The sequence below is a fragment of the Octodon degus genome, unplaced genomic scaffold, assembly GCF_000260255.1.
Source record: "Octodon degus isolate 3935 unplaced genomic scaffold, OctDeg1.0 scaffold00047, whole genome shotgun sequence".
Lineage (NCBI taxonomy): Eukaryota > Metazoa > Chordata > Mammalia > Rodentia > Octodontidae > Octodon > Octodon degus.
Genome location: NW_004524623.1, coordinates 8,197,011 through 8,211,296, shown reverse-complemented (window position 1 = coordinate 8,211,296; position 14,286 = coordinate 8,197,011). Strand labels below are relative to the sequence as shown.

General features: G+C 40.3%; 1 protein-coding gene across 1 annotated transcript in view; it reads left to right on the top strand.

Moving 5' to 3' along the window:
- Tspan8 (tetraspanin 8) overlaps positions 1-14,286 on the top strand; it is a 29,772-nt gene that overhangs the window by 8,537 nt on the left and 6,949 nt on the right. The window contains exons 2-5 of the mRNA XM_004632214.2: positions 3,373-3,435; positions 8,350-8,487; positions 10,112-10,186; positions 10,528-10,635. Coding sequence (XP_004632271.1) covers positions 3,373-3,435; positions 8,350-8,487; positions 10,112-10,186; positions 10,528-10,635 — 384 coding nt within the window. The remainder of the gene's footprint in view (positions 1-3,372; positions 3,436-8,349; positions 8,488-10,111; positions 10,187-10,527; positions 10,636-14,286) is intronic.

Sequence of the window (14,286 nt, the reverse complement as noted above, 5' to 3'; positions counted from 1 at the left end):
CTAATCTCTAAGCATTTTTTTTTTTTTTTTTTGGATAGAGGATCTCTCTACACAGCTTGGACTCTTAGTGACCCCCTGTCCCAGCCTCCCCAGCTCTGGGATTGCATACGTGGCTACCACACCCGGTGTTGAGGCCAGCATGGCATGCCTGCCTGGGATTCTGGAGCCAATGAAGCATGTGGGACCTGGGATCGAATTCGGGTTCTTGCACTTGCCAGGCAGGTGCTTATGCCGCCAGCCTAGCTCCCCAGCCCTCAATGTTTTTCTTGAACAACATAAAACACAAGGAATAAAAACAATAGTCAAGGGGGGTGGGGAGATGGCTCAGTGGAATAAGCGCTTCCCTGGCAAGAGCAAGGGCCTGAGTTCAATCTCCGGTTCCACAAAAAAAAAAAAAAAAAAAAGTAGAAATACGTGGAGCTAAAATTATTATTAGTGTGTGTGTGTGTGTGTGTGTGTGTGTGTGCATTTAGTACAGGGTCTACAGGGTCTCACTACGTAGATCGGACTCGTAGTGATCCACCTGTTTATAGCCACCCAAGAGCTGGGATTACAGGCACGCACCACCATGCCCAGTCTCAATCACCTTCTCAGTGCACCCCAGGGACAGGGCTGGCACGGCAGGCTCCGGGATCGAGCCCCTAGCCCCTGTGTCTGCCTAAGCAGGCACTTTAGTCCGCTGAGCTCTCTGGCAGGCTCATTATTATTATTATTATTATTATTATTATTATTTTCATTTTATGTATTTGGTACAAGCTCTCGCGTAGTGATCCTCCTGTTTTCAGCCTCCCCAGCGCTGGGATTACAGGTATGCGCCACCACGCCTGGACTTGGTTGCTTGGTTGCTGGCTCAGCGCACCCCAGGGGCGGGGCCGGCAGGGCATTAAAATTATATTTTGCGAGTAGATGAAAGTGCCCGCCCTGGCAAAATGTAAGAAGATATCTGGGACAGATAAATATTAAGAAAACTTACTTTCTGATATTTAAACCGCGGCTTTACATGTGAATTTCTCTGGAAGGATGAAAATGTTTATTTTTTTATTAACAAAAATAAACTTGTTTGTTTTATTTTTTATGATGGAATTTGAAAAAAATAAGGATAGAAATAGGAATGGAAATCAGAGTTTAGCCCACGCCAGTATCCTTGAAAGAGTTTTGTGTAACTGTGAAGAGTGAAGTTGGGCAATTAGTCTTGACGTCCCTAAAGGCCGGCGGCTGATTCTGTCCACGTTCATGCGACAGACGGCGTCCGAAAGTCTCCAGCTGAGGGGCAGACGTGGCTGATTCCGTAGGAGTCACACATGGCTTAATTTCTAAATTCTTTGAAAACTTGAAAATAAAAACACAGTCAAAAGTTAAAGTGTCAAAAAAATAACTCTTTCTAAGACTTCTTTAGTATATCTTTCAGTTCAATAAATCCCACACAACATTGGTATTCACAGTACCTACTAGGGTAACTGATATTATTTTCAGGAAAGCTAAGGGCCAGAGCAATGACTAAGCCAATTATTATAAATCTATCTCTTAAAGGAGAAGAAAAAGACAGAAAATGTAAATACGTAAGGCAAGTAACAATCATAAATCCAGTTGGTATAACATTGCTGAAAATGTGTCGCCATGGGCAGCTCATGTGTTAAAATTACTGAAGGTCCTGGAGCACCTCAATATCATTTTGCATAAATCCTTACAGATTTATTGACACAACCCACAAAAATGAGCATTTGTGTCATTTGAAATTAGGGATTTAGTGGAAGAAGGTAGGGATGGAGACCTCAGAGCTGTCTTGCTTAATTCTGTGTGTGTGTGTGTGTGTGTGTGTGTGTGTGTGTGTGTGATGGGGGTCACAGGGACAGGGAGAGAGGATAGGAGAGAGAAGAAGAAAGGAGAGGAAGGATGGAGACAAAAATTACATTTTACAATAATTGGAATTATTTTGTAAAAATTGAATTATGCACTTAGGTAATAAGGACAGATTGATTAGGAATTGCTCTGAATTTTCTAAATGTGATTATAGTCTCTCAGGATTCTAATTTTTTTTTTACTATTTATTTTTGTTTTAAATAGATTTTAAAAATAATAAATGATACAGAATTTCAAAACGAGATGATAAGAAGTTAACAACAGCATTATTTTGCCTGTTATCTTTGAAGCAGTTGCTCAGATTACCAGATAGAGGCATGCAAGATTAATAGATGATTTTTGAGGTATTTAGTGAGTCTATAATCTGTGGTTATTTGACTATGCATTGTGCTCTCACTCCTTTCTAAAGCTCTTGACCTTATTTCTACTGCAAACCTAATGAGAAATCATTAAAAGTGCCGCTGGAGGCCATGTTCTGGGCAAGGGTTCAATCCTGCCAGAAAGCAATGACGCCCCAAGGTCACTGGGTTTTGGAAGACTCAGACAGTTTTGTGTCAGAGACTGGAAGGATCAGAAATGTCTAGAAAATTCTCCAAGACCTGCTGTGTCTGGTATGTTACCAGGCTGTTCTCAACATATCTAATAATACATCTTCAATTTTTTTTGAGCCCACAATATGTATGTTTTATTAACCTTGAAAGACAAGGGTTTTCCTTACACTAAAGTAAAATATGTTTCGCATTTTACTTGTTGGCCATGATCCAAATTAAATAATCTGGCAAAGTCATTAAAGGAATTTAAGACTAAGTACTGGTTTCTATTGTTCTTTCTCTCTATGTAAACTTTACCACCTAAAAGAGCTTGTTTTTAAAAATTTATCAGGGTTCAAAAAGTATTGGGTATTACATTCCCTTTTGCTTAGCTGCACATTTTATCCAATGCCCTACTGTTTTCTGTGGAATCAAAATTCAATCTCCCTCTTGAATCTTGAATGACTAATTGGTAATTAGTCATTTATTTCCTTCCATCTTGGTCCAGAACAGCTTCTCCGAGATCAAACAAAGGGAATACTAAGGATATTTTCTCTTTAAACTGTTTCAAGTTACCTTTTGTACGCTACAATCTAGAAAAAAATTACAAATAAATCCTGAGAAATAGGAGGTGGAATATAGCTCAGTGGCACAGCTGCTGCCTGGAAGAGTGAGGTCCAGTGTTTGATTCCAGGTTCAAAAGAAAAGTAAAGCCTGAGAAACAAGCATGTTCTGCTTCACAGAGATGTGTTCTTGTCTGTAGCCCTATGAATGGGTCCTGTATGAAGCGCAGTTATTCTTATCAAACGTATGAACTACACTGAAACTACTCAGCCATTATCTGTACATGCAAAGTGCTTCATTTATCTGCCGGGCTGTAACGGAACAGTTAATGATAAACTATTACAACCAGATAGAATGTATGTGACAGTAGTGTTCCACTTTATCTTCATTGTACCCTGACATTGTTTTTCTTCTGCAGCTCTGCGGTACTTTAATCCTGGGGATAGCGATATGGATTCGAGTAAGCAAAGATGGCAACGAGGTAAATATACATAAATAAAGTGATATATTTCTCTTATAATAATGCAAGTAATGAAAATAATAAAAATATTTGGGCTAAGGAGATCGCTCAGTGGCATAAGTGCCTGCCTGGCAAATGCAAGGTCCTGAGTTCAATCCCTGCTACCAATAGATAAATAAACAAATAAATAAATGAAATATCTTTCTATAGAATTTTTCTTAATGATTTCATGTATTTTTTTTTTTTTTTGTGTGTGTGTGATGGTATGTGAGTTAATGATTGCTGATTATGTGCCTGACTTTGTTCTAGGAAAGGAGCGATCATGTGGAAGAGTGGAGGAGGTATTGTTTCAAGGCTAGGATGATCTCAATAAAAATGGAAATTTGCCTCCTTCAGTGTTTCTATAAAGCCAGTTTGAGGACATAGACAATCTATTCTTTCCAAGCAAGACAATTTTTATGGTATAAGGCTTGGACCATAAATTAGCCCCACTTTTGGTTGATCCAAAAGAAAAAAAGGTGAGAAATTTTCTTAGTGAAGAAGAATATGAACCTACTATCAAACAAAATCTTTTTTTAAAAAATTTTTTAATTTTTAATTTTTTATTTTTGGAGGAACTGGAGATTGAACTCAGACCCTTGTAGCTTGCCAGGGAAGCACTTATTCTACTGAGCCATCTCCCGGCCCCCGATTTATTTATTTATTTATTTATTTATTATTATTATTATTATTTTTAATCAAACAAAATCTTGTATGTTTTAAAGGCAGCAAAAACCAGGATATTCTCCTGCAGCAGCAGGTGTCCTTAGTGGACAACCCATTCAACAGGGCTGGTTGTTCTAGTGTAACTCTAGTTAGCCGAGATGACCTCGCTTCTTACTATTTGTGTGAGATTAACACCGCCCATTTTGCCTGTCACACTCCATTTTATGTCCAGGGGCAAAGCTTTTACCAATATTTTCATAGGTATAGAAAAGTTTAATCCATAGTATGTGTTAGTCCTCTTCCATAGCGTAGTGTCACAAACGTGGAAGAAGGGGAAGGAGTGCGTGGGCCGGTTGTTCTGCCAGTCTTTTCTGGTATAATTCTACATAGCACCATCTCTCAGCTACCTTGCCTCTATTCTTTTCTCTGCTCTCTCTTTTCAGCAGTGCCTCTGCTCCTAAATTATTCTTCCTACCTCATGCAAAGTGACTTTCTTGTTCTTGCTGGTCACTTAGGCTCTGGTCACCATTCATAATCATGTGTTCTGTTGCTACTGGCTATTCAAAGGAAGCACTTCTGCCCAAATGAAGTGCTTTCCTCTCCTAATGTTTGAGGGACTGGTGAGACAGTTCAGTGGACTAAAGGGCCTGCTTAGGCAAGCCTAGACAAGCACAGAGACTGTGATTCCATCCCTGGCACCACATGCTGCACCAGCCCCGCCCTCAAGGCGGGTTGAGCCAGCCAGAGTCCAGGCATAGTGGCACACAACTGTAACAACCAATTATATTTAAAAAAAAGGTGTTTGAGCTCCTTTTGATAATTACAAAGATAATATTAATGCAACAATGAAGACAATGCATTTTCTCTTAGAATTTATTATACTGTGTTGCAGCTAAATGCCTTTGGAGCCAGCCTAGTTGGAAGAAAGATTAAAAACAAATTAATATCTGCTCTCTTTCCTTTCCTGAAATACTTGGCTTTTCTAGAAATTAATCCCCTCCTATTCCCCAAAAGAACCCAGACAGTCTCAGAGAAATTGAACTGCTTCCTCATCTTATGTCTTATCACGCTGGAGAACTGGGTGAGGTGGGAGTGGCAGGTAGTCTGTCATGGATGAGTTTCTCTGAGTTACATTTATTATTTACATTAATGGCTCCTGACTTCCTTATGGCCTGGGGATTGGGATTGGGCGGGTGTGCAGAATCTGGCTGACTTGGGGCTCCTAACCAAGCAGGGCGATAACAGCCATCAGTTCTGGAGTGCATTGGCCTTTTAAAGATGTGTGTGCAGCCTGCATTTTATCCTATCCCATTCTTTTATTTCTGGTTCATATTTTTTTCTCCCCAGCATTTTTAGTAAACAAATTCGGTGTTTAGTCTGTTAAGGAATTGCACACATTGAACACATTAAGGAGAGCTGTCATCCTTGAGAGTTTGTGACTCCACATCTGGGGACGGGAATGAGCTAATAGAGCCAGACAGCATCTTTAGCTGTATTTTGACTCGTGTACTCTCTGCCTCTTGCCACGGACATATCAGGATCACCCAGCCTGACTTATATGAAATGAGCTTGATTTATATTTTCCTGAAGTTAATGACAAAAAAAAAAAATCAAAACAGAGAAGAGCTAAATTTTATTACTGGAAAAACAGAAGTAGCAGGGAAGTAGAAGGGAAAGCATAGGCATAAACAGTGCAGAAAAGGATGTCAGAGAGATGTTATCTCTTTCTGTTGGGTGCCTCAGGGGGACAGTTCTTCCCCTTAAAGATACACTCAGCACCAGGAGGCAAAGCACATTGGAGGCCATCTTTGCTCCAGAAAATCCCTTCTAATCCAAAGATGACTCCAGAATCCTTTCAGGCCAAGCAGTCCCTTTGCTTTAGAATGTCTCCCTTCCTCTTAGGCCACACAGAAACCCAGGGTTCAACCAAAACAATCTTTAAAATTCTGCTGCCTCTGCACTGGAGCAAACCTCTGAACTCAGAATTGCACTTCATTCTTCCATCAGGATAGCCACGTGTTGGGCTGAACATGGAACGGTGCCCACCAGGCAAGTCCACACACAGCTTTCTGGCCAGCCCTGGCAGTGGGGAACCTTCCCAGGCCCTGGCTAATCTCAGCCAAACACCTCAGAAGTTGCTGCCCAGGGCCCAACTGCCCTACATAGGCCTCCCCTATAGACCTTTGATTTATTATTTCTGTCTGGACTAGCTATCTACAGCCCTGATAACCCGGTAAGAACGTGTTCTACCCTTTCAGAGGCCTTTGGCTTTGCTGTACTGGCTGCAGTGCTCGTGGGAATGTATTTAGCAGGGGCTGGCAGAGCTGCTTTCCTGTGGCTGCTCTTATGTGGCACCTATTTTAACCCGGACGTCATACTCTGTTTATTAACAACAGGGATTTCTTAGCTCCAATCTTAACAGTAAAACAAATATGAATACCTGCTAACCAAACAAAAATATTTAGGACATACCAAACTTTCTAAATGTGTAGATCGAAACAGTAGCTCTTAGCACAGAGTTTTAAAGACAAAGGAGGCTTTAAAATACACAGGGCTGACGCAATTCCCTTTATAAATGGGAATCCGGGGCCGCACCGGTAAGCTGACTATCCTAGGGTTACAAACTTAGTTGTTCTAGGCCTCTGTGTGAAATAAAGATGTTTGTTTTAGTGCTTTTATAGTTTCAGCACATTTCTTCCTACATATGGTTGCAGAAAGGTTTCCTACAGGTCATGGGTGAATTTGAAAAAGTTGTCAAGGCAAAAGGATTCTAAGTAGAGGCAGCCATTATTTTGGTGTTGGCTGTAAAGCGTGGCTGTGACCCACACGTTGTGTGGAGATTGTGGGACATTAGTGCTGTCTGGAGACAGCCCCGGAGGCAGAGGCCATAAGAGACAGTGGGCTAGATTCGGGGAGCAAGTAGGACATAGAAGAGGTTCTTGTTCTTTAATTGCAACTGATTACTGCATGCTTGTGGAGGATCGAGGGTAGGTGAAGGCTATGTGTTATGGGAGCAATAAAGATTATCGCTGCGTTGCTCAGAGAAGACCTGAGCTATCCAGAAGGGCGGCCCACCCACCACAAAGGGGCCTGGGACATTTCCCTCAGTATCCTGTTACTGACCACAAACCGTGGCTGAAATAACAAGTTTCTAGAAGGATTGCTCCTTCTGAGAATGAGAAGATAAGAGTGATGGAATTTCAAGAACTGGACTTAAAAAACTGAAATACAAAAATTTTTTATTAACTTGTACAACTTCCTTCCTGTCCCTTCTCAGTCAACTTCTGCCTTCCTTCCAACTTTGCCCAAAGGCAAACGCTTTGCTTTTTATCACTTAGGGTTTTGCTTGCTCTTAAACTTCACAAGACTAAACTCATACAATATTTATTCTTTCAGATACAGCTTCTTAAGCTCAACATTCTGAGGTTTATTCATATTGTATTTAAGTGCTTTGATGAGTGGCTGGGCTTTTTTAAAAAAATAAAAATGAAATTACCACTGAATATTCTTTATAATACTGCCTTATATATAGAATGCCAAATGTGTGAATCAAAAATTATTATTATTATTATTATTATTATTATTATTATTGTGCTGGGAATCAAACTCATGACCTTGTGCTTGCCAAGCAGGTACTTATAATGCTGAGCTGTCTCCCCAGGCCGATGAATTAAAAAAAGGGGAAAGTACCTGTCCTGTTAAGCTTTTTTTTTTTTTTTTTTTTTTGTATTTTAGGACAGGGTCTACAGGGTCTACAGGGTCTCATTATGTAGATTGGACTCGTAGTGATCCGCCTGTTTTCAGCCTCCCAAGCACCGGGATTACAGGCATGCGCTACCATGACTAGTCTCAGTCGCACTCTAAGGGTGCCCCCGGGGCGGGGCCAGCACAGCACGTCGGGGATCAAACCCCAGCCTCTGGCCTAAGCAGGCACTTCAGTTTGTTGAGCTACCTGGCCAACCCTTCTATTAAGCTTTTAAAACGTTTTAAAGCATCCATGATATCTCTTACATCCAACTTCCAGAATATCACTTCAGAATGACTTAAAATAGAAAACATTCTTGAGGAAGTTGCAATCTCCCTTATATGAACTCCACGAGGGTAGGGATGTTTGCTTGGAAGTATTTCAAGGTCCCAAAACACATAGCAGGTACTCCATTGGTATCTGTTAAATGATACAAATAAATATCAAAGAAAGGAACGAGTCACTCATCTCACCTTTATTCCCAGATCCTCAGTTCTGGAAACTCCGATGCCAACCCCTTCCTGGCTGCAAACATCTTGATCGCTGTGGGGGCCATTATCATGGTCCTGGGGTTCCTGGGATGCTGCGGTGCCGTGAAAGAAAGCCGCTGCATGCTTCTCCTGGTGGGTTCTCCTGTTATATGACCTTTCGAGTTCTGGGGATGATCTCTAGTCTCTGTTATCTGTCGGCGGGATTTGACAAGATTGAGGAAGGCTAACTTCTGCTCAGTGGTTTTGACTGCGGAACCTAATATGGTTTTGATTTGTCCTAGTTTGCTTTGGACTAGGGGGTAGTCCATGAGAAGACAAACGTTGACCATTCATTTTTTTCACACAGTGTGACAGCATGCCTATAAGGGCCAGAGGTTGTGTTAAATGTGCACAAGACCTTAAGAAAACTGGAAACACTGGGGTGGGGTAGTAAGTAAACAAACAGGGGGAGTGGGAGTGGGTCACCCCAGAAGAGAAGGACAAAGAGAGCAGAGGGAACTTTCAAGCCAGGGCAGGTGGAGAAGTGTCTACAGAGGTGAGAGTGGGGTGTGACCAGGAAGAGAAGCTGGCGGTCAGCCCACTGCTGGCGTGTGCAGGGAGTGGTGGGCTTTGGGTGTGGCTGGAGCCCTGCAGAGGCTGATGGGAGACAGCCTATAGTGGGCTGTGGTCAACCCATTAAGTCTATTACAGGCTGTACTAAGGAAGCGGTAAAGGGGGTAAGATAATGAGTTTGTACTTAGCAAGCTTTCAGGAGGCTAGACTGGGGTAGAATAACGTAGAGGAATTCACTTTTGACATACAGTAGCAAGTAATGGACATATTGTAGAGAAAATCAGGTATTTATCAGATATAAATCTGACATGAGTTTATCAGAGCCAGTCTATAACTATTTCTATCATAAAATAAAGATTGAGGGCTGGGGAGATAGCTCAGTAAAATAAGCGCTTGCCTGGCAAGCACAAAGTCCTCTGAGTTCAATTCCCCAGTACTGAAAAAACAAAAAACAGAAAAAGGATTGTGTCAGTTCTTGAAATTCTTTTTTTTTTTAATTAAATTAAATTTTTTAATGTATTTTGTATAGGGTCTTACTACACAGCTCAGACTCGTAGTGATCCTCCTGTTAGTGTGCCACCATGCCATGTCTCAGCTTGCCCTAGGGCAAGGGCAGAGCAGGAGGCACTTTTTTTTTTTTTTTTTGCTTTTTGTGAGAGAGGCAGAGACAGTTTAACAAGATTTAATTGGCAGTTTGGGAAATTTACTTGTAAGACTTATTTAAAACAAAACAAAACTAATCAGTGGCTACATTCTCCAAAATTATGATTCAGTAGATATGAGGGTGATTTCAGAAATTTTCATATAAAACAAGATGACACATGATCCAGCTCTGGTGGGGATGCTGTTTTGAAGCCAGCTCTGAGTTTGTTTGGATCTGATGGAAAAGGGTAAGACAAATAATATTCAAACAAGTTCATTTAAGTTTTAAAACTTCTGTCTTTTTATATCACATGAACATCAACACTTCGGTCAGTGTAATTTCATTTGGAACACTTCTTGATCAATTTTTGAAGCAGACATTTCTAAGTAGTAAGAGATCAAAATTTATAGCTTGACAAAGGGTGGAATAAATGAAAATTATGGCTCACACTTCAACTGATCGAATCCCTGTTCTTAAGGGACATGCCATATGCTAATGCCCAGATGTCACTGAATGCGCTGAAGGTAACAGTGCAACCCTGCTGCCCTTTTTCTTTTGCAGTTCTTCATCGGCTTGCTTCTGATCCTGCTCCTGCAGGTGGCTGCAGGTGTCCTAGGAGCGACTTCCAAATCTGAGGTGTGTATGCTGCTGATGTCTGATCATTTCTGGAAAAGTCTAAAACATTGACCATTTTGTAGGACCATTGGATAGCAAAAATATGTAGTGTACCAACCATGGTTAATTTTCTATCCTGGGTTTGAAATTCTGTAGCACATGTATTGTTGTATGTTACTCTGTTTCTGCCTTTGGTTTTACTATTTGTTTCTGCTGCTTTAGTTTTTACTCTTCAAAGTAAAATTTGAAAAACTATGAAAACAACATTGAATAAAGTTCAATATCTATTATAGGAAAAAATAAGACATTGAAATACTACTTTCTGGTGTGAATAATTTAACAATGATTTTTTTAATTTTCAGACTAAACGCATTCTGAATGAAACTCTCTATGAAAATGTAAAGCTTTTGAAGCAAACAGGGGGCAATGGACAAGAATTCAGGGACGCCATGGTTGGATTTCAGAAGCAGGTGATTAGGTTTGTAGGTCATTTGGGGAGTTAGACACAGTTGTTCAATGTTTTGTGTTTTAAGAAGGTTATTCATTACTGACTTAAAATGTTTCCATTTTGCAGAGTTTCGGGGTTCTGGTCCTATGCAACAAAATAAATTCAACAATATTTATAATTGTTTTCCATCTTCTTATGAAGTCTTGAAGCAGTTTAGGACAAAGATTAAAAAGATATGTTTAATGTAGACTGAGCTTTAATCAGGTTAATCAATAGTTGTCTTAATATTTACCATTTAAAACAGTAATGTTTGGGAAGTCTGTCTGTCTGTCTGTCTGTCTGTCTGTCTGTCTGTCTGCCTGACTGCCTGCCTGCCTATATCTCTCTGCCTCCATAAAGTGAATATAACTAACATTTATTGCTCTTGACTTTTTACTCCATTACACACAGTAGCTCATTTAATATGCAAACTATGAGGTCGTGTTAGTCTATTTTGTGTGACTATAACAAATCACTTGAGGCTGAGGGTTTTGTAAGCAAAAAAGACTTATTTTGCTCACAGTTTTGGAGATTTGAGGGAGCAGCAGCATCACTTACTGGGCTTTGAGGTCCTGATAAAGGATGACATCTCAAGGTGAGCAGGGACAGGAGAGAACATGTGGTGAAGCAGGGGACAAGAGGCTAGGAGCCTGTTTTGCTCTTTTTCCAATAACCCTTGGAAATGAACTCACTCTTGTGGGATTTATCCAATCCCAGGGACCAGCTATCATCCATTTGTCTCATATCTTGATTTAAGTGGACTCCACTTCTTAAAAGCTCCTCACTCATTATACTGGGCTTTCTAGCACATGGAACTTTTAGGGAACATGCTTAAACCATACCCAACCCATAGCAGATGGTGATGTCATTATTTTTATGGATCTTGCTTCATAGATGAGGACATGGGGATTTAGGAACTGAAATTTGAATCCAGATCTATCTGATCAGTCTCTTATTTTTTAATGCATGCAGTAGCCCTCCTTTTCTTTAGCATCACCTTCTCTTCTTCCCTCTGTCTGTCTTTCTGCCTCTCTTTCTGTTTTTGTCTTTGAGATAAAACAAAAACTTGGGCCGGCACTGATGGCATTCCATCTGGCTCCTACCCAGTATTTTCAATTTGCTGAACACTGTTCCCTTAAGAACCAAGCCCAGCCAGGTTCGCTAACTCTACGTGCCTCAGGCAGCTCTGTCTTCCTGTCATTGCACCCTTCACACCCCACCCTTGGGATACGCTTACCGTTGTTCTTTCTTCCTCAATCCACACACTTTAAGGCTTGAATAGAATATTGGCTACTCTCTAAGACTATACATTTCTATTCAGAAATCCCATGTTAGCTACTAGTAGCATTCACTTCAGGTATGCCAGGAGAATTCTCAGAATCTTGGTAGAGGGCTGCATTTCATAGGTTATTTATCCTGATTTTCATTGATGGATCATATATTTAAGCATATTCACCAGTAGATGTCAAACAGCTGAAAGTTTACCAGTTTTTACCTATCCACTTATATTTAAGTCTGATGGTTACCGTGTTCTTTCCTACCTTCAAATAAAATCTATCTCTTTAGTAATGCATTAATATTAATCCCTAATTATTGTGGACTGATCAGGCCCCAAATCTCCCAAACAAGCACATAGTGAAAGCTTAAATGAAAGAGTCAAATGGTATAATTTTAGGGCTCCAGAAGGAGCAAAACCCTCTAACAGAATTTGAGATTCTCTTGGGGGCTAATTTGAGATTCTTTTGGGTAGCCTCTATTTATTTAGTTATCAAGCAAAGGAGGGGGATACTGGAGAAAGGCAGGAAGCTGAGCAGGACTGTTCAAGGACCTTGGACCCACTCAAGGACCCACTCAATGGCTTCCCCAAGTAAGACATTATGGTAATTTGGAACTGTGTTATCTCCAAGAAGTTCTCCACCCAGGAGTGAGATGCCCGAAGCTACAGTCTTTACCTAATTAATTGAGATGGAGCCAAGTGTCCTTAGCTGTGACCTTGTCTTATACTTCAGAACTTCATGCTCTTACCCAGCATTACAGGCCTCAGTAAAGATCAGTTGACTCACATAGGTTCACTTACGAAGAGTCCACTGCCCATCTCCAGACAAGGGACCTAGGCATGGGCAGACTCATAAGTACTAGGAAAATCCAACGGGCTAATTTAAATTCTGCTCAGAACCACTTTGTAGTAGTTTCCATCAGTTCCCTCATTTTGCTTTTGTAATTGCAGCAGTGGAAACATGCCTTGAGGTTGGACAGGCCTGATGTCTCCTTTAACAGACTAGGAACAGAAGTAAGAGATGCAATCATGTTAACATAATCAGACCATTGTAGATTGCAAAATGGGTCTGATGGCAGCAGACATCAGCACAGGCTTGCAGATCTCTTGTCTCTATAGCCAAATGTTCCAGGATGGCATCCACAATGATATTTTATGACCTATTAACACATAAGCATGCCCTCATCCCCATATTATTAACTGTACTAGGCCATCCTATTTTATGAATTAATTAATTAGTTAACTTTGATGTCTTTTTTTTTTTTTTTTGCCAGTTAGCCCTATCTAATTGCCTGTAAGACTTGTGACTAAGATAGCTGTCTATAACATATTCCCCCTGAAGAGCTGTTCCTAACTGTGGTTAGGGAAGACTGGGTGTAGTTTTCATCTTAACTGCTTCAAGTTGATAAGAGTTGATACAAAAAGAGACCTCAGTCAGGCATCTTCTCCAGAGAGCTAAATCTAACAGCTTCATATAGGAGTTCTATTGTAGTTTACCAGTTATGAACTCTATGAGGTGGATCTGTGGATCCTTGTGGAAGGAATCTAGCATATTTATTGTTGTTTCTTCTATAAGGTCATTTGGCATTTGGCAATCTCTAGGCAAAAATAAATTTTTTGGAGAAATTAGTATGACTATGGCATTGTTTTCTACGTCTTGCTGTTATATATTTCTGATGCATGTTCAAGGCCAAGTTAAAGTAAGACCTTCATTAATTAAATTAATTAACTCTTTGCTACAGTTAAATGTCCTCAGGGTGTTCCTTGGAACCATGTAGAGCTCCTCTCAGTACTTCTGTCAGTGTCAGCCATCTGGATGAGTCATGGCATTGCTTGGCCAAGTTGATTTCTGAGAAAGCTTGGGAGACTTCTTTCCTGGCGACTCTCCTTAGGCACACTCTGCACCACAGAAGCGCTCTTCTTTGTGGTCCCACAGTCTTCATGACCAGAAGATAAGGGACTCAACCAAGTTATAGGATGTTGCAGCAAAGGTCCTCTTATGTCTGGGGTCCTCTTTTCCAAAATGATCAGAGATCATGAGGTGGAAATTATGTTATTAAAGCTTTTCATTTCTTTTGAATAACAGTTCTTTAATGAGGCCTTAGCTCTCTTATGCACCTTTTGGAAGGTTCTTTGCTAAAGTTTAAGATACAAGGATCTGACTTTGCTCTCTGATTTGTCACTAAAACTAGAAAGAAAGATTTTTACAGCAACCTGTTGGTTTAAATTCCTTACTGAACCACCATTAAAACTAGATTCTGTTCTGTAGCATTTTTTAATAGTAAAGAAGTAAAACAAAATTTCATGATAAAATAATAGGAGAACAGCAATGTTCATATATTAAATATTATTATTTTT